The following is a 20542-nucleotide window of genomic DNA, read 5'->3' as shown; positions in this document are numbered from 1 at the left end:
TTCCCCACCCCGTTCTGTTTTGCAACTCTGGTTGCTACTTTGCCCCCAGTTGACAAATAGGCCCCAAATGCTGCATATTTGTAAAAAGTAGAAGGGAGACATTTTATTTTCTTTATAAGATTTATTTGAAAGGCAGAGTGACAGAGAGGTAGAGAAAGAGAGAGATCTTCTGTCTGCTGGTTCACTCCCCCAATGGCTGCAATGGCCAGGGCTGGGCCAGGCCCAAACCAGGAGCCAAAAACTCCATCTGGGTCTCCCACATGGGTGCAGGAGTCCAAGCACGTCAGCCATCTTCTGCTGCTTTCTCGGGTACATTAGCAGGGAGCTGGAGCAGAAGTGGAGCAGCCAGGACTCAAACTATTGCTCTGATATGGGATGCTGACACTGCAGGCAGCACTAACTGCAGCACAACACCGTCCCAGGAGACGTTTTGTGGATGCAGGTGTCCTGCGTAGAAACTGGAGTGAGCATGTTTCTCAGGGAAGTGACCAGCAGGGTTCTGTGTCTCACTGGCGCCTGCAGGCTTTTGGTTTGTGGAGGTGACTGGCCACGTGGAGCAATCAGTGCTGCTGAGAGCAGGGTTTTGTTATTCACAGTTCCTAAGAGAAGCAGACAGCTGCCCGGCACAGGGCCCAGGGGAAGCACCAGGGGTCGGTGCTGACAGCAGGAGGCAGACAGAAAGCTGAGGCAGAGCCTTCACTGGGGTTGCGGTGGGAGGGGAAGGCAGGGCTGAGCAGCCAGCTTGGGGCTGGTGGGCTCAGCACCACAGGGGTGGGGGCTGGGGGCTGGTGCTGGGCCCTGGCATGAGTAGGTCAGGTGGCTGAGAGTTGGATAAGGAGACAGTTGGAGGTGTAGACCTAGAATTGGTTGGCCTGCGTGTGAAGGGTGTGTTCCTGCGTGAGCCCTTTGCGCTGGCTGAGAACTGGCAGTGCCGGGGAAGGTCAGTCTTTCCCGGCTGGCAAGGTTTTGAGTTTTCATAACATTGTAAGATACAGAAATTTTTAAAAAATTTTTATTTTATTTATTTGAAAGGCAGAGTTGCAGAGAGGTAGAGACAGAGAGAAAGGTCTTCCATTTGCTGGTTCACTCCCAAAATGGTTGAAACAGCCAGAGCTGAGCCGATCTGAAGTCAGGAACCAGGAGCTTCTTCCAGGTCTCCTACATGGGTCCTGGGGCCCAAGGACTTGGCCCTTCCTCCGTTGCTTTCCCAGGCACATGAGCAGGGAGCTGGATCAGAAGTGGAGCAGCCGGGACTCAAACCAGCGCCCATATGGGATGCCGGCACTGCAGGCCAGGGCATTAACCCACTGTGACACAATGCCGGCCACAAGATACAGAAAATTAAAAAAAAAAAAACACATGATTAATACATTATGTCAGGGTGTAAAAGGGCAGACTAGGTGACTTTGAAACTTCTTACTGCCTTAGGATACATTGTATCCATGTCCAGATGCTGAGAAAAATACTGCCTTTGCCATCATTACCAGATTGGGATTTGCAAGAATCCCACCTAGATGCTGTGTTGACAGACTGTGAGGTACTATTTTTGTAAGGTGCCACCAGGGGTGCTTAGACTCCAGTCAGACCTCACCCACCACCCCTGCTTCCTGTAGGGGTAGATGGCTGAGAAATATTAGCTCACTCTCCCATTCATTTTGTACTTCCTCTGACCAAAACATATGTCTTCAGGATTATAGTTTAAGCACTAGTTTTTGTATGCTTAGAAGAGTATCAATTACTTGTAGTAAAATTTAAAGAAAAACACACACCTCGGCATAATCCATTCCAATATCTCTTTCTGCTCTTCAATCACTATGGTATAATTTAATGTAGTCCTTAAAATAAGTTATATTTTCCTCCTGCATCTTAATTCCCTAATCTGGTGGCTCTGGTGGTGGTGCTGAGCTGAGGCTAGCAGGCAGCAGAAGTTTGCCTGCGGCAGTTCTGGGCGTCTCTGCCAGCTAAGGTTGCAGGTCGGTGCCTCTCAGGCCCTGTGTGCAGTCCTGCGTTCTTCTTGTAGTGTGTGAGTGTTTTCTTCCACTCACTCACAGGCAGAAGGAAGGAGAAAAACAGGGCGGGATGAAGACCATTCGCCTGTGCAGAAATTCTGTATTTTTTCCTGATGTGCAGGTACCCTGTAGGGCGCGCCCATGGCTGCTGTCCCTGGTCGCTTCCACTACGTGTTCAGCGGTTGCCTTGTAGCAGTGCTGGCCTAGCAACCCTCACCAGGCCAAAAATAGTTAGCTCCTTGCCCTAGCGTGGACCCCAGTGCTCACAGAATTTGATTGAAAAGAAAATAGAAAGCCATGACTCATTTTGAGTCACTTTCTTTTTTTACTTTATTTATTTATTTAGTTAGTTAGTTAGTTATCAGTACAAAGCAAAAGCAAATGGTACATTTTTTAAGACCATACACAAATTTTGGGGTAGGCATTAATAATACAAAAGACTTCACTGTCTTTTGAAAAAATTATTTGAAAGGCAGAATGACAGAAACAGAGAGGGAGAGGGAGAGGGACACAGACAGGGAGAGGGAGAGGGAGAGGGAGAGGGAGAGGGAGAGGGAGAGGGAGAGGGAGAGGGATCTTCCATTTGCTGGTTCACTCCTCAAATGCCTGCAGTTGGAGACCAGAACTCCATCTGAGTCTCCTACATGAGTGGCAGGGACTCAAGTTGTTGGGCCATCAGCTGTTGCCTCCCAGGTGCATTCGCTGGCAGATGGATTGGAGGCAGAGGCGGGACTTGACCCCAGACACTCTGGTAAGATTTGCAGTCATCCCAAGTAGTGGCTTAACCCACTGTGCCACAAGGCCTGCCCTTGCCCCATCTTTATCTTTTTTTTAAGATTTATTTTAATTTATTTGAAAAGCAGAGTTGAGAGAAAAAGAGAGAGGTATTTGTCCTCTTGTTCACTCCCCAAATGGCCACAATGGCTGGGGCTGGGCCAGTCTAAAGCCAGGAGCTTCTTCCAGGTCTCCCATGTGGGTGCAGGGGCCCAAGCACTTGGGCCATCCTCTGCTGCTTTCCCAGGCACATTAGCAGAGAGCTGGATTGGAAGTAGAGCAACCAGGACTCAAACTGACACTTGTATGGGATGCCAGCGTCACTGATGGAGGCTTAGCCTGCTATACCATGACACTAGCCCCCCATCTTTAAATATGCTATTCATTTAGAACATTTGGAATATGATTCAAATCACAGGAATCTTTGGTGCATTTGTCTACTGAATAAAATGACACACAGCTATAACCAGGGTTACTGATGTTAGGTCAGCAAAAAAAACCCATTGCATTTTACAAATATTTCTAATAGTGCATAGTTTTTCTTTAAATAAAAAGTTGGCATCTTTATTATAAAAGTACTACATGTTTGCAGTAGAAAGGAGTTTAACATGGGGCCAGCACTGTGGCTAATGGAAGACCTCTCTCTCTCTCTGTGTCTCTCTCTGCCTCTCCTTCTCTCTGTGTAACTCTGCCTTTCAAATAAACAAATAAATCTTTTTAAAAGGTTATTTATTTATTTGAGAGGCAGAGTTACAGAGAGAGGGAGGACAGAGAGAGAAGTCTTCCATCTGCTGGTTCACACCACAGATGGCCGCAAGGGCCAGAGCTGGGCTGATCCAAAGCCAGGAGCCAGGAGCTTCTTTGGGTCTCCCACCCAGGTGCAGGTGCCCAGGGACTTGGGCCATCTTCTACTGCTTTTCCAGATCACACCAGAGACCTGGATCAGAAGAGGAGCAGCCAGGAATGGAACCAGCATAAGACATCCAAGTTCTGCTGCCTGAAGCTCTCTATTTCTTTGAATTTTCTTCAATTCTGATTTTTTAAAAATATTTTATTTATTTATTTGAAAGAGTTAGAGAGAGAGAGAGAGGAAGAGAAAGAGAGAGAAATCTTCCATCTACTGATTTACTCCCTAAATGGCAGCAAAGGCCAGGGCTGGGCCGGGCTGAAGCCAGAAGCCTGGAGCTTATTCCAGGTCTCCCACATGGTGGGACTAGGGCCATCTGCTGCTGCTTTTCCCAGGCAGTTAGCAGTGGAGCAGTCAGGACCTGAACCACTGTAGCCCTCTATGCCAGAACGCCGGCCCCTCCATTCTGATTCTTATGCTGTTTCTTGGGTCCCATGTCATCCTGTTTTGTGTGATTCTCTTATCTTTTGGGTAACAGGAATTTTTTTTCATACATAGATCAGTGGTCGTGAATTACCCCTTCCTTTTTCTAACTATAGAACTGTGGGAGGCTGGATATTTCTCATGTACTTCAGAAAACAACATTTGTAGCAGATTGAATGCATAAGTAGATTTGAGAATCCTGTGATCTTCTCTTAGGCCAGACATTAAAAATATTTGCAAATGTATAACAAGGTCTCTCAGTTTACAAATAGACAACAAAACCGTGTTGCTTATTTTGAGAAGAAATGGTTTTATTTATTTATTTTTTAATGGATCCCTCAATACTTAAAATCCCTCCCTAGGAGAGTCTGGTGTGGTAACTGTGGGTAGGCAGCAGCCACCTGCACAGGAGCTCTTTGGGTTCTCAGTAATTTTTAAGAATGCGAAAGAGTCCTGAAACCAGGCGGTTTGAGAGTGTGTTCCTTGTACCTGTCTCACAGTTTATCTAGTTACTGTTATACCACTTAATATAGAATTAGAATGTAGGAACTCAGCCGGCGCTGCGGCTCACTAGGCTAATCCTCCACCTTGTGGCGCCGGCACACCGGGTTCTAGTCCCGGTCGGGGCACCGGATTCTGTCCTGGTTGCCCCTCTTCCAGGCCAGCTCTCTGCTGTGGCCCGGGAGTGCAGTGGAGGATGACCCAAGTCCTTGGGCCCTATACCCCATGGGAGACCAGGAGAAGCACCTGGCTCCTGCCATCGGATCAGCCCAGTGCGCCGGCCGCGGCGGCCATTGGAGGGTGAACCAATGGCAAAGGAAGACCTGTCTCTCTCTCTCACTGTCCACTCTGCCTGTAAAAAAAAAAAAAAAGAAAAAAAAAAAAGTAGGAACTCTAGCATCATACTGGCCCACTTACCACCTCCCCGGGTCTTTTATGCTGCTGGGTCGCATGCACCGCTCCGCGCCTGAAAAAGCTTTAGAGATGGGATAACATCTCGCTCAGGAGTGCCCCAGGCCTGCTCTTGATGGCGCTGGCTCTGTGCTCGGAGCCTGCCACTGCCTTGGCCACTCTCGCCTTTCTCTGCCCCTGCAAGCCCATCTGCAGGCCCCTCCAAATATCTGCTCTGCCGGGGCCGCTGATTTCCCCTTCTGGTTACAATCACAGTTCCAGGCCTACAAACACACAGCTTTCCTGTCATCTCCAGTGATTTGGAAGGTAGGAAAATACTTTACCATCCTAAGACAGATGTCCAGAGCTACTTTCTAAAGTACATTTTGGGGACTGGCCCTATTGCGTAGTGGTTGAAGCCGCCTGCTGTGCCAGCATCCTGTGTGGGTGTCGGTTTGTGTCCTGGCTGCTCCTCTTCCGATCCAGCTCTCTGCTGTGGCCTGGGAAAGCAGTAGAAGATGAGCCAAGTCCTCTGGCCCCTGCACCCGTGTGGGAGACCCAGAGGAAGCTCCTGGCTTCTGCGCAGCTCCGGCCATTGAGGCCAATTGGGGAGTGAACCAGTGGTTGGAAGACCTCTCTCTCTCCCTCTCTCTGCCTCTCCTTCTCTTTCTGTAACTCTGACTTTCAAATAAATAAATAAATCTTGAGAAAAAAAAAGCACATTTCACTCATTCATTCACTCCTTCATTCCTTCCTTCCTCCCACTAACTCACATTTAGTAAGAATGAACGAGCGATTTTTTACATGTTTGGGCTTCTTTTATGAAATAACTTTTATTGATGTTACTATTTATTTGTTTTTCTAACATTTGTTTTAAAATACATATAACATGAATCTTACCATTTTAACCATTTTTAAAAAGATTTATTTATTTATTTATTTGAAAGTTAGAGTTGCACAGAGAAAGAAGTAGAGGCAGAAAGAGAGAGAGAGAGAGAGAGAGAGAGAGAGAAAGGTCTTCCACCTCCTGGTTCACTCCTCAAGTGGCCGCAATGGCCGGAGCTGCATCAATCCAAAGCCAGGAGCCAGGAGCTTCTTCCAGGTCTCCCACGTGGGTGCAGGGGCCCAGGCCATGGACCATCCTCCACTGCTTTCCCAGGTCATAGCAGAGAGCTAGATCAGAAGTGGAGCAGTGCCCATATGGGTGCCCATATGAGAAATGGGCACTGCAGGCAGTGACTTTACCCACTACAACACAGTGCCAGCTCCCATGTTAACCATTTTGAAGTTCACAGTTCAATGGTATTAATTACAATGGTATTAATTACACTCAACGCTGTGCAGCCTCTCTTTTTAAGTTTCATCTTGATAAAATGTCACACTCTCAGTAAAGTGGCAGCAGTGTAGAAACCCTGTGTGCTCTGCACTCAGATTTGTTGCTTGCGAGCACTTTGCCCTTGGCTTTGCCATTAGATCACAGGTGCTACATGTATTTTTTCTCTAAATCTATTGAAATTGTCACTTGCAGACATTGTGTCCTTTCATTCAAAACACTACAAAGTCTTCAGTGTGAATTTCCTAGGGGCAAAAACCTTCCTTTTCCGACCCCAGCATATGTATTAAGATTGGAACACTTACTATAGATAAATCCTATTGTCCAACCCACAGCCCCACCTCCAGATTTTGCCAGTTATCCCACTAACATTCCTTTTCTCTTACTGCTGGTGTAGGCTCAGGTCCGGGCTAATGCATTGCATTTATGGTCATGTATCCTTAGTCTCCCTTAATCTTGAATGGCTCCTTGGCTTTGTTGTGCCTTTCGTGACCTTGATGGGTTTTGAAGAACTGGGGCCAGGTATTTGTGGAATGTTCCTAACTTTGAGGCGTGACCTCTCGTGATGAGATTGGGGCTTTGTGATTTCAGTGGGGATGCCCTGGAAGTGATGCTGTGACTTCTCAAGGGGGCACGTGATGTCCCCTGGTCTCCGTTGGAGACTTTAGCTTTGCTTACTTATTCAGGGTGCTGTCCACTCAGTCCATCCACTCCTAGGCTGCTGACTTCCACTTTACAGTTAATAAGTGATGTGTTGGGGGCACTTTGACGCTGTGGAAGCAGCCCTTCCTCATCAGGCTGTCACCCTGGCCGTAGCACTGTCGGTCATTCTTGGCAGAGTCAGTTACACTGTGATGGCTGTGAAGATGGCTACTGTCTTCTTCTCTCTCTCTCTCTAATATTTATTTAAATCATTCGAAAGGCAGAGTTACAGAGATTGAGAGGGAGAGACAGAGATCTTCCATCCACTGAGTAGGTCTCAAAATGGCTGTGACAGCCAGGGCTGGACAAGGTGGAGGACAGGAGGCTGGAACTCCATCCAGGTTCCCCACATGGGTGGTAGAGGCCCAAGCACTTGGGCCGCCTTCTGCTGCTTTCCCAGACACGTTAGCTGGAAGCTTCCACATTGGAAGTGGAGCAGCCAGGACTGAGGAATGGGCACTCATATGGGATGCTGGTGTCACAAATGCTGCTTAACCCACTGTGCCACAACAGTGGCCCCAGATGGCCACGTCTAACATCTTAGCTCCTTCTCGCTTTCCACTGTAAGGAAGGACTTTCCTTTTTGGCTCATGCCTTAATTAATTAATTTATTTATATCTTTATGAACTCAGGTTCTTGTTCCCTTCTGTGGATGTTCTATTGCTATTGCTATTTATTTTGGTGATTCAATTGTGCCAGACCATGTTTTGTTTTGTTTGTTTTTGCACTTCCTTTCTTGCCGGTACAAGATATCCCAGGCTTATTTTTCACTTTCTCTGCTCCAGCCCTGAATCTTGACTTCTTCAAGGAGCCTGGTGGTATTTAGAAACCAAGATTGGGGTGCTCCGTGTGTTCCCTGCTGTAGACTGTGCAAGAGGAGAGAGAAGGCATATAAATATAAGCAAAAGTACACACAGTATACACGTGTACATTTATCTACCCATTGCTCTCTCTGGACTCTCATTCACAGCCTGAAATTCAGACTGGCGTCTCCAATTCCATTCATCACTGCAGGGTTCAGTCCATTCTTTCCTGTTTCCTTAGGGAAGGCCCTTCTCCAACGGGAGACTCTTGCCTCCCATTCCGCATGTCCAGTTACTTGCTCAATCCTGTAATTTACAGATTCAGAATTGGTAACACATACCCCTATAAAAAAAAAAAAAAAAAAACACAAAAACCCAGGCTTCTGATCTAGAATATATACAAATGTATTGTTTAAAAAAATTTTGACTTTGGACTGAGAGCATAGAGTGAAGGTTTTTTTTTTTTTAAATTTGTTTGAAATATGATTGGGTTCATTTGTATTCTTTTAAAACATTTTACTTATTTATTAGAGAGGCAGAGCCACATACAGAGAAAGGGAGAGACTGAGAAAGGTCCTCCATCTGCCAGTCCATTTCCCAAATGGCTGCAATGGCTGTAGCTGGGCTGATCTGAAGCCAGGAGCCAGGAGCCTCCTCTGGGTCCCCAACATGGGCTCAGGGGCCCAAGCACCCAGGCCGTCTTTCACCGCTCTCCTAGGCACCAGCAGAGAGCCAGATTGGAAGTGAAGCTGCCAGGACCTGAACTGGAGCCTACAAGGGATGCCAGCGCCGCAGGCGGAGATCCAACCCACAGTGCTGGCCCCTTCTTTTAAAACATTTTAAAAAGTGTTTATTTTTTATTTATCTCAGAGGGAGAGGGAGAAAGGGAGAGACAGAGATCTCCCATCCAGATGTTCACTCCCCAGTTGCCTACAACAGCCAGAGCAGCCAGGCTGAAGCCGGAAACTCAGAACTCAATCTGGGTCTCCCATGTGGGTGGTAGGGACAATTACTTGAGCTGTCACCTGCTGCCTCCCAGGGTGCACAGTAACAGGAAGCTGGAATCAGGCGTGGAGTCTGTACTTGAAGCCAGACACTTGGAGTGGGAGATGGGTGTCCCAAACTGCGTCATGACCACTGCACCAAACACCTGCCCCTTCTCTTTGCATTCTATTTCACTTCTCATCCTCATTGATTTGATGGGATTCTGTTTTATTTTGAGCATGTCAGATAACATGGTTACATGAATCTATACTGTGTGAAAGGATAGACTCATTATATCAGAATTCTGAATGGATGTAACCTTGGCAAATCTGCCGTAGGCCCTAGAAGAAGAAATCTTTCTCTGTTGACTTTTTACTGATCTGCCTGTCATCTGGGGTTGGGTGTGAGGCTTCATGTTGTTCCCTCTTGTGTGAAATCCAGGTGGACTTCCTAGCAGCAGCCTGAGCCCTGCAGAACAGGTTCTGCCTTTTTGCCAGGGAGGTTGGGGAGGGCCGGGGAGGCTCTTGTTGAGGGGCCGTGGCCTTGCTGCTGCAGGGTTTTGTCACTTGTGGGACAGCGTCAGGTGTCCACAGTGCGTGAGCCTATGAGCTCTGAGGGCTGGGAGTGCACAGACGTGGCTGCTCTGGGGGAGCTCTCAGGGTTTTCACATCAGCACTGTGTTTACATAGCGGCACAGGCTCTTGGAGAGTCACGGCCTTGGACAAATATGGAGTGCACGGGCCTGGGGAACACAGAGCGGGCATCAGGGGCTCCTGGGTGTAGATGTCGGCTTCCAGGCTAGTCCTGTGGCAGAAGAGATCAACACTGCCACAGACACCTCACATTTCTAGAAAGGACCAGTACTGGCCGATATTGAATCAGGATCGACCCAGGGTGCTGCCAACCTCCTAGCCTGGGAAGCAGACCTTGCCCCCCCTGGGGAGAGCTGGGCAGACGGGATGGCACGTGTAGCCTCCTGTCACAGTGCAGAAGGGCCTGGTGCCCAGTGCTGCGGCTGGCTGGAGTTAGAGTGGCAGCTGTCAGGGCTGGACTGCGGGCCAGGGTTCCATCTGCACATGAGGGCGGGTAGCTGGGGAGAATGTGCAGGCGCTAAGATCTCTCTCTTGGTCTTCCTTTTAGCTTCTCAAAAAGAAATCCTCACCCACATTTTTTAAAAAGATTTATTTTATTTATTTGAAAGGCAGAGTTACAGAGAAGGAGAGAGAGAGAGAGAGAGAGAGAGAGATGTTTTCATCTGCCAATTCACTTCCCCGATGGCCACAATGGCCAGGTCTGGGTCAAGCTGGAGCTAGGAGCTTCTTCCAGGTCTCCCACGTGGGTGCAGAGGCCCAAGTACTTGGGCCGCCCTCTGCTGCAGGGAGGTGGATTGGAAGTGGAGCAGCCGGGACTCAAACCAGGGCCCATAAGGGATGCGGCATTGCAGGCAGCGGCTTTACCCACTACACCACCTCGCTGGCCCTCTCACCCACATTTACAATCATGTTGAGTTTCACACTGACACAAAGCTGTCACAATTACCATTGCATGTAAAGGTTGTGAAATTGCCACGATGCAGGCCTGGAGCGCTGTTCATTTTGTGCAGGTGCTACAGGTGGCCTCAGGGTCACTGCTCAGCCTGTGTCCTGTTCAGAGGCAGGGGAAAGGCAGAGAAATCGTCACCTGCCCACAGCTCTGCGGCCAGCAGCAGGCTCGGCACGTTCTCCCGTGCTGAGTGCGTGATGAGCTAATTAGCTTTCTGAAAGCAGACCGCTGGTTCTCCGCTGTGCAGCCTGGCCCAGGCAGATGCGTCTCCGCAGGTGTACTTGGCCTGAGGGAGAGCGGCAGCCCCACCTGGCTCTGACACACCCCTGACCTGAGTGGGTGGAGGCGGAGCTTCTGGGCTGCTCTCCTGTGCTCCAGCTACGGAGGAGAGATAGGCGGCAGCTCCCATTCACAGGCGCTGCTGAGTGCCCCCGAGGGCCTCCCTGGGGCCCAAGGCTCCTGGGCGTCAGCTCCCAGCATTGCCCCTGGCAGGAAGTTTCTCACTTCACTCAGCCTGCTTGCTGGGTGCAGGTTGCACCCAGGTGTGACTTCCCTGTCTTTTTTTTTTTTTTTTGACAGGCAGAGTGGACAGTGAGAGAGAGACAGAGAGAAAGGTCTTCCTTTGCAGTTGGTTCACCCTCCAATGGCCGCCGGGACTAGAACCCGGTGTGCCAGCACCGCAAGGCGGAGGATTAGCCTAGTGAGCCACGGCGCCGGCCTTCCCTGTCTTTCTAGATTCCCTGCTCTCATTGAGAACTGCTGCCTCTGAGGGAAACACACCGGGCAGGCCTGGTTTTCCCAGTGCAGGGTGCAGGCCCCTGGGCACAGAGGAACAAGGGCCTGGCTTCCTGTCCCACACTGGCAGTGAGCAGCCTGAGGATGTGAGCAGCCTGGCTAGGCCCCGAGTCCCTCTGTTGCTCTGGGGAGGTAGGGACTTTAGCTTGGGGTGGGTTTTTGATGTTCTTTCTCAGAGGCTGATTTGCTTCTCACTGTTTTTTTTTTTTTTTTTTTTTAAATCTTCCTCAGCCTCTATCTCTGCTGTGCAGGAGCCCCTGGCCTTGGCCTCACCCCCACCCCACTGTTACCTCCTTTGCCCCTAGCCTGAGGCATCTTTGTACAGAACATTGAGTAGGATTCTTGTTAGTTTGAAATTGTTCATCAGGGCCCAAATCTGAGGACAAGGAGGTTTAAAGAGGCTACCAACCTCCCCCGGGGCTTAACAAGAGTGCCCAGAACTGTCCACCAACATCCGGCCTTGGCCGCTGCTCTACTCTGCTCCCCTAGGCAAGAGAAATGAGTGTGTAATGGCCCGTGTCACCGGGGCTTTGTGGGAGAGCAAATTTGAGATGAGGGAGATTCTTCGCCTTCCCATCAAAGAAGAGGGCCCAGGAAAGGCATTTACACAGTGTGTGGGGGGCAGTGAGCTGACTTGTTGCCCTCTTATCAGGCCCTGCCCCCAGCCTCCCTGAGCAGGAGCTGGGTGTGGGGTGGCCAGCGTCCTGCAGGTAGTGGCTGTGCCCGGGCCTGATTGGTGCTGTCCCACCAGCACTCTCCTTACTGGCAGGAGGCAGGAGCCCAAGCACGAAGGGCTCCGCAGAAGTGGTGAGGCCAGACGGGGGCTGAACGAGGGGGCCAGGGACAGCCACCTGCGGCTCCGTGTGGCTGCCTAGCAGGCAGAGGCTCGATTCCGGAAGGCTCGGGGGCGCTGTGTCTGTGGCCTGCTTGGCCTCTCATTCTGGGGGTCAACATCTCAGCGCGCACTTTTCTTCGCCTCTGGGGGCTTCTGTGACCTTTCCCCTGGGGTCAGACCCAGGCTCTTCCTGCGCAGTCTCTGACGTAGGCGTGGGAAGACGAGGTGATTTCCTGTATCACACACACACACCCCAGCCCACCATCCTGGAAGAAGCCACCGAACCCACGTCCTCCCTGTTCTGCTGCCACCCTCAGGACAGGGCTGCCTCAGGTTTCTGCTTCTCCATGCTGTTCCCGACGCTGATGCACTAGTCCGGGGAGAGGGTGGGGAGGGAGTGCGGGCTTGCCAGGAGCCACAATGAACAAGACAGCCCCCCAAGAGCAAAGGGGGGACCCCAAGATATGTAGAGTGTGTGCCAGGGTCCTAGTCTCAAAATTCAGTTCCTTGGGCCAGCACCGTGGCACAGCAGGTGACGCTCCCATCTGCAGCATGGTTAAGGTGGGCAGACTCAGTTGGGCCAGGTCCAGAATGTCAGGTTTGAAGCCACAAGACTTCAATTTAGGGGAGAAAAGGGCAAGTGAGTTTGGGGTGAGGGGGTGCAGGCAAAGGACTGATTTTGCAGCCTGGATGCTGGGGGGGGCCCGGCGGAGGGACCCCCAGCTGCTGCTGCCTCAGCTCCACACGGGGGCCCCCCGTCCTGCTGCCCAGGGCTGGGGCAGGCTCCGGCAGGCTTCCTGCTGCGGGCAGCCCCTGTCTTCCTCTTCCTCGTGAAGAACACACCAGGAAGCAGCCACGACAGGAAGCTGAACTTTTAATATTATTATTATTTTTTTTTGAAAGTCAGAGACTTTCTGTGAACCATCTGCTGGTTCACTTCCCAAATGGTCACAACCCTGGCTGGGCCAGGGTGAAAGCAGGAGCCAGGAGCTTCTTCCAGGTCTCTCACACAGGTGCAGGGACCCAAGGACTTGGGCCATCCTCCACTGCTTTCCCAGGCCACAGCAGAGAGCTGGATCAGAAGTGGAGCAGCCAAGACTCGAACTGGCACCCATATGGGGTGCTGGGGCTGCAGGCAGCAGCTTTACCCGCTACACCACGGCGCTGGCCCCAAGCAACTGAATTTTGAGACTAGGACCCTGGCAGACACTCTGCATATCTTGGGGTCCCCCTAGTCTCACGTGTTCACGGATGAGCAGAGGCTGGCAAAGGGGGGCTTCTCACCGAGCCCCGAAGACTGCTCACAGGGACCGACGGCCGGGGGGGTCCTCATCTGTGGTTTGGGAAAGACACAAACCAGTAATAGACATGGATAGAAGAAGTCCCAGCGCAGCTGAGAGCTCCACAGGCGGGGCTGGGAGAGACCCCGAGGGGTCCCCTGCTCATCTGTTGAGGTCCTTGATTCTTTTAAGATGTTGTTGGGGGGGACTCCCACCCACTGGTTCACTCCCCAAATGTCTGGAGCTGGGCTTAACAGGTATCTCCCATGTGGGTGGGAGGATCCCAACCATTTGAGCTGCTGCCTCCCAGGGCCTGCACTAGCAGGAAGCTGGATCCAGAGTGGAGCTAGGACTTGAATCCAGGTACTCCTGTATGGGTAGTGGGTGTCCCACGCAGTGTCTTTTTTTTTTTTTTTTTTGACAGGCAGAAGTGGACAGTGAGAGAGAGAGAGACAGACAGACAGAAAAGTCTTCCTTTTGCCATTGGTTCACCCACCAATGGCCGCTGCAGCCAGCGCACCGCACTGATCCGATGGCAGGAGCCAGGTGCTTAGCCTGGTCTCCCATGGGGTGCAGGGCCCAAGTACTTGGGCCATCCTCCACTGCACTCCCTGGCCACAGCAGAGAGCTGGCCTGGAAGAGGGGCAACCGGGACAGACTCCGGCGCCCCGACCGGGACTAGAACCTGGTGTGCCAGCGCCGCTAGGTGGAGGATTAGCCTAGTGAGCTGCGGCGCTCCAGGAGCTCGAGCAGGGGGAATTTACTACACAAGGTTAATGACGCAGGTGTGAGAAGGGCTGGGAGAGCTTATCTGAAGATGGGGAGCTTCCGGGAGCTGCTGCATCCCGGGACCTGCAGGTCTGCAGGGGAACCTGGCTGCGGGGCAGAGCTCCTGATGGCCCCACACCACTGAGGAGTGCCACCGAGTGCCTCCGCCTACATTACGCTGGCTGCGACTCAGCCACAGACCACGCTTGGCTGCAGGGAGGCCAGCAGTGCAATCCAGCTGAGAGAGCAGAAGGCCGAGGACTGGGTTTGGGGACCATGCTGCGTTGCAGGGATCACACCACATGATCCTGAAGTAGTCTGTGTGTGTGTGTGTGTGTGTGTGTGTGTGTGTGTGTGTGTGGTGCCCTCACACAAAGCTGGGGGTTTTGTAAGCTGAGTTCTCCTGCCTTCGCCTGTTCTTCCACTTCTACTCCCTCCCGGGCCTCCTGACGCCACTCAGCTGGCCCTGTGTGTTCTGTTTGCAGGGGCCCTTGGCCCAGCGCCGGCCTTGGTGGAAGGCCCAGCTGTCCGTGTGGGAGCCGGTGCTGTTTGGAACCTGGGACGGCGTGTTCACGTCCTGCATGATCAACATCTTTGGGGTCGTCCTTTTCTTGAGGACTGGCTGGCTGGTGGTGAGTGATGTGCCCCTCACACTCCATGGTGCAGACCAGACCCCTGGGGCGCACGCGCAGCATGAGCAAGCACAGGGCGGTCTCTGGCCGTGCTTTTCAATGAGAGTCCTGCAGAGCTGGCCCAGGGGTCCCGAGGGAGCCTTGCCATGGGTCTAACTGCAGGAGTTTGTGCTCTGAGATCGGGACCCCTCACAGGTGGGCCTAGAGAGGCTCCGTGGGACCAGGTTGTTGGCAGCTCTGCTCTGGTTTGTGGCCCTCTCTGGCTTCCCCATGTTCCTCCCCTTACCTGTGCCCTCTGCACGGCTCAGCTTCTCTCCATGTGCTGCCTTCCTCCCTGCACCCCGACCCTGGGTGTGAGACTGGGCACAGGGTGCTGGACAGAACCCCCCCCCCCCCCAGGAAAGTGGGAGATCAGTTTGGCTTCCTCTGGAGCAGGGGTGGAGAACGTCCGGCCCACGGGCCGGGTGAGGCCCACAAAATTGTTTGGTGCTGTCCTGCCAAGGCAACCACAGGTGGGACTTGAAATTCAATAAATCTGTGTAGCAGGTGAGTTCTTCCCGTGAGCAGCCAGGCTGCTGAGCACAAAAGGCAAACAGTCAAGAAGCAAACACTGATGAGCACCTGTTGTGGCCCAGGCACCACTGAGTGCTCATGGGATCACATAAACAAGACCCTGCGAGCAGCCGGGGCTCACCTACCACTGGACGTGGGTGGGAGGGTGGCCTCTGGCTGGCCACTTGCCCAGGGCTGTTTGGGTACTGCAGGCCCCAACACCCTGTGGCACTGCACCGTTGGAGCTGGCCTGGGCTCCATGGGCCTCCTTGACCCTGGAACTCCTGGTTATTGTCTCTCCCCTAGGTGAGCTATCAGCCATGGTGGGCGGAGCTCACATCAGGAGAGGTCTCAAGGCAGCATTAGGTCTCTTGGGGATGGGATTGGCTTTGAGTGCTGTGGACACTGAGGTGTCCAGGAAAGCTTCCTGGAGGAGGTGTGGATGAATCAGATCTTGAAGGGTCAGCTGGACTAGACAGGTCAAAGAGGGGGGACCACTTAGGGTGTAGATGGTATTAGGTAGGGCCCTCAGAGAAGTAGAATTAATGCAGAAGGGGGTATCCAGGGGTGAAGTTTACAGCAGCAGGTCTGCCCTGCAAGAGGCACCCTCATCTGTATCAGAGGCTAGAGACTTGGGAAGGGTGTTCGTGCTGCAGCCTGGGGGCAGAATTCCGCCCCCGTGGAACCCCAGCCCGTGCTCTGGAGGCCTTCAGTTGATGGGAGGAGGCCCACACTGGGGAGGGTCCCCGTCTTCATAGGACGCTCGCTGATGGCAGGTGTTAACCCTCAACAGCAACAGGCAGCACCTGGGTCCCACTGTGGAGCCGGGTTGACACATCTGGCACATGGCCACTTCTCGGGGCTTAGCGTTCTGCTTAAGTGGGAGGCACAGAGTTCCTGGTCCCTCAGGGTCCCCCGCAGAGTCCTGAGTGAGGCGAGACTGTCCCGAGCTCTCATTCTTCTCTGCACTCTGCTCCTCCTTAGCTCAGGGTTCAGCCTTAGTCAGGTCTGGAAGGTTCTTTGTATGAAGGCATAGGAAGCTTACATGGGGGTCAGTGACCTCTCTGGGGTGGACATTAAGAACTTCCACCTCTCACAAACTCCCAGACTGGCAGGGGCTCCCACTTAGACAAACACAATGCCTTTGGCTCAGGCTCCTTATCATGGCAGCAGCCCTGGGCTCCTGGAACCCACCCCTGTTTCTCTGGCCCATTTCCAAGGGCAGCCCCTGAACTTGACCACATGGCAGGGGAGGCCCCTGGTCAGTGCGAGTGGGGGCTTCCTGGGCTCTGACCCGTGCAGGGCTAGTTGTGGAAGGGTACAAGGGTAAACTCCCGCTGTTTGGACTTGTAACCCGGCAGTCCCAGCACTGAGGTTGCTGTTTTTGTTTGTTTATTTTTTTATCTTGACATTTTGTTTTTGTTTTTGAGACATGGCTATTGGTATCAGCTGCATCTGCAGAATGAAAGTTCCAGTTGCATTAGTTATTTATTGCATTGCTATTTATTAGTTATTTATTGATGGTCTCAGCACGTAGCAGCTTAAAGCAACAAATATGTATTACCTTACAGTGACTGGGGTTCAGAGATCCAGGTGTAACAGCCAGGTACCACTGGGTCATGCTCTCAGCTGGGGCTTCCATCTCATCTAAGGCTCAGCTGGAGAGAGGATCTATTTTCATCAGCACTTGAAAAACATCATGTTGCACCTGATAAGCTTATACAACTATCACTTTTTGATTAAAATCAATACTTTTTAAAAAAGATTTTATTTATTTGAAATGTGGAGTTATAGACAGTGAGAGGGGGAGACAGAGAGAGAGGTCTTCCTTACGTTGGTTCACTCCCCAAATGGCCGCAACAGCCGGAGCTGAGCCCATCCGAAGCCAGGAGCAAGGAGCTTCTTCCAGGTCTCCCACATGGGTGCAGGGGCCCAAGGATTTGGGCCATCTTCTACTGCTTTTTCAGGCCATAGCAGAAAGCTGGACGGGAAGAGGGGCAGCCAGGACTAGAACCGGCACCAATATGGGATGCCAGCGCCGCAGGCAGAAGATTAACCCACTGTGCTACGGGGCCAGCCCCTCAATACTGTTTTTTAAAAGATCACTCAAATAGTTGTTGACAGGCCTTGGGCCTGGTCATGGGGGCCTCTCCATAGGGTTTCCTTTTCGCACAGCAGGTGGCTTTCCCTGGGTTAGCAATCAAGAGTGAGAGAGAGGGAAGATGCACCTGAGACAGAGCCTTTTTTTTTTTTATGGGTTGCGGGTGTCTTAATTGGCATCTTTTTTTTTTTTTAATGTATTTCTATTTTAGAGGCAGAGTTACAGAGGGAGAGACAGAGAGGAAAGTCTTCCATTTGCTGGTTCACTCCTCAAATGGCCACAACAGATGGAGCTGGGTCCATTCAAAGCCAGGAGCCAGAGCTTCTTCTGGGTCTCTCATGTGGGTTCAGGGGCCCAAGCACATGGACCATCGTCCACTGCTTTCCCAGGCCTTAGCAGAGAGCATGGTTGGAAGTGGAGCAGCTGGGACACAAACCAGTGCCCATATGGGATGCCAGTGCTACAGGTGGAAGCTTAATCCATTACACTACAGTGCCAGCCCCATTATAGGTTTATTTTATTTATTTGAAAGGCAGAGCAACAGGGAGAGATAGAAAGAGAGAACGTCTGTCCTCTGGTTCCTTCTCCCAAATGCCCACAACAGCTAGGGCTGGGCCAGAAGCCAGGCGCCCAGAACTCTGTCCAGGTCTGCTGTGTGAGTGGCAGGGACCCAGGTGCTTAAGCCATCACCTGCTGCCTCCAAGGGTGCACATTAGCAGGAAGCTGGATCAAAGGTGAGGCTGGACTTGATCTCAGGCACTCCTGTATGGGGTGTGGGCATCCCAAGTGGCGGCTTAACCCACTGCACCACGACACCCACCCAAGCCAGTCTTTTTATATCCAAATCTCAGAAGTGACATCCCCATAACCTTTGCAGTATTATGTTCATTAAAAGCAAGTCACTAGGCCGGCGCTGCGGCTCACTAGGCTAATCCTCCGCCTTGCGGTGCCAGCACACCAGGTTCTAGTCCCGGTCGGGGCGCCGAATTCTGTCCCGGTTGCCCCTCTTCCAGGCCAGCTCTCTGCTGTGGCCAGGGAGTGCAGTGGAGGGAGGCCCAAGTGCTTGGGCCCTGCACCCCATGGGAGACCAGGAGAAGTACCTGGCTCCTGTCATCAGATCAGCGCAGTGCGCCGGCTGCAGCGCGCCGGCCGTGGCGGCCATTGGAGGGTGAACCAACGGCAAAGGAAGACCTTTCTCTCTGTCTCTCTCTCTCACTGTCCACTCTGCTTGTAAAAAAAAAAAAAAAAAAAAAAAGGCAAGTCACTCCATGGATAAAACAAGTAGCCCAAATAGAAGGGATAAGCATGTCTAATTTTGCACTTAAAAAACTATTAAATGAATTACAATGAATGTGATCATTTTGAATGACTAATAAAATACTTTGATCCTCAACCAAAAAAGTGAGTTACTAGATCCAGTCCACACTCAAGGCTAGGGGGTTACACAAGGGCATGAATGCCAAGAAGCCAGGACCTCTGGGGCCACCTTCAGGGCTGTCCACCCTACAAATACAAGGCCACTTCACAAAGGACATGGAAAATGCATATTTTCTGAAGGAGCCTCATCCATCCTCTTGCCCTGAAATGACTTAGTCTTCAGCTCTGACATTAGTTTCACCTAAAGAATCAGATTTGATCATGAAAATACAGGCAAATGTGAATGCCAAAAATAGAGCAGAGCTTCTAGGGAATGGCATAGAATTAAAGTAAGTCGAGGTCATGCCAAAATGATGTGAAACAGAGAATGTTAATTCGGAAGAATAACTTGGGTAGCATACTTAGAATCTGGAAAACCGCAAGGTGGGACATCTGGTATGATCACTGGTATGGGTACAGGACGGTTTATTATCACATGCAGACAACTTAAAAGTGTGAACAAAGAAACAGTAATAGGCAATGTCATTAAAAATGTAAGCTCAGCAAAATCAGCAGTCTCACATTGATTCATTTGTGGCCACACCCCTAGAAATTTCACCAGCTTTGTGAGCCATCTGGCAGTGGGTGGGGTTTTGCACCCATTTCCTGATGGAGGCTTCTTCTAGAGAGAGCCCTCAGATATCCCTATTGTCCAAGGTAGCCATTGAGGAGGAACTTAAGAGATTTACAAGGTGCGTAATAATAATTAATATGAATAGTCAGATCTATCAGGCACCTCTCTGACAGATGGCATTCAAAGTGCTTGGCACATACTCAGTGCTCCCAGAGTTGATTGTCTCCTGACCATGTGTAAAATCAAGATCATCATCATATCTTGCAGAAGAGGAAGCAGCACAGGGAAGTTAGGTCCCTGCAGCCACAGGTATGGGTGAGCGCACGGTCTTTGCTGGCAACCCACATGCAGTTTGAGTCAGAACTGCTTCTCTGTGGATGCACGGCCCTTTCTGGACATCAGTGTCCCTGTGGAGGCTGCCCTGCTCGGTCCTCTTCTCGACACTAGGGTCCTCCCCTTGGTCAGTGACTCATTTAGGAGTAGTGAGCACTCCGTGTCACTGCACCCTGCCGCAGCCCTTAACCTCTCGAAGGTTTATATTGTACTTCTGTTTTATGCCCCAAGGACTCTGAGGTAGTTAACAAAAATACGCACCCGGAGTACTTCAAGTTAAAAAAATTAGTGGAAAGAGATAGGTGGTTAAGAGGCCACTTGGGTTGCCTGCAACCCATATCCAGGTACCTGGGTTTGAGTCCCAGCTCAGGTTCTGATTCCAGTTTCCTGCTAATGCACTCCCTGGGAGGCAGCAGTGATGGACACAGCTAGTTGGGTCACTGCCACCCACGTGGGAGACCTGGATTCAGCAGTTCCTGCCTCCAAGGTTTGGTCCCGGCATGTGGGGAGTGAACCAGCAGATGGAAGATTCTCTCTCGGCCTTCCAAATAAATGAAAATAAATAAATAAAATATTTTTAAAGTGAAAAACTCCCCAGGAGGGAGAAAGCACAAGTGTTCACGGGGAGAAACCGCAGCTCAGGCAGGGATTCCTCCAGGCCCTGCTGGTGCAGCCTGAGCTCCAGCTCCTCCAACCCGCCCGGTCTCACTGCAGGTGCATCTGGAGCGAACCCAACAGCGTAGCCCCCAGCGCTCTCCCCCAGGGACCTCTGCGGGGGGGCAGAGGGCCTTTCTTCTCCTGGGCTCACTGTGCGGGAAGGCTATGGAGGAAGGGGATTATGCAGGGGAAGGAAGCCTAGAACTTGTCCTTTGAGAGTTCCCAGTCAGA

At 51.5% G+C, this 20542-nt stretch overlaps 1 protein-coding gene across 13 annotated transcripts in view; it reads left to right on the top strand.

The window, feature by feature from the left end:
• Positions 1-20542, top strand: part of SLC12A8 (solute carrier family 12 member 8) — a 184643-nt gene that overhangs the window by 11328 nt on the left and 152773 nt on the right. For 8 of the 13 annotated variants that reach the window (XR_016233145.1, XR_016233146.1, XM_089331862.1 and 5 more), the window contains one exon: positions 14532-14678. Coding sequence is in view for 9 of the 13 variants with exons in the window: in XM_089331862.1 (XP_089187988.1) it covers positions 14532-14678 (147 nt within the window). In the remaining 4 variants the exon portion in view is untranslated. Of the gene's footprint in view, positions 1-13563; positions 13642-13872; positions 14369-14531; positions 14679-14725; positions 14924-20542 lie in introns of those variants that run through there. The other 5 variants (XM_089331861.1, XM_089331855.1, XM_089331860.1 and 2 more) reach the window with 5 other exon arrangements.

Source organism: Oryctolagus cuniculus, chromosome 4 (assembly GCF_051225735.1).
Source record: "Oryctolagus cuniculus isolate XC-2025 breed Fujian yellow rabbit chromosome 4, ASM5122573v1, whole genome shotgun sequence".
In the NCBI taxonomy this organism is placed as follows: Eukaryota; Metazoa; Chordata; class Mammalia; order Lagomorpha; family Leporidae; genus Oryctolagus; species Oryctolagus cuniculus.
Note: the sequence above shows the minus strand (reverse complement) of the source record. Positions and strands in the feature narration are given on the sequence as shown.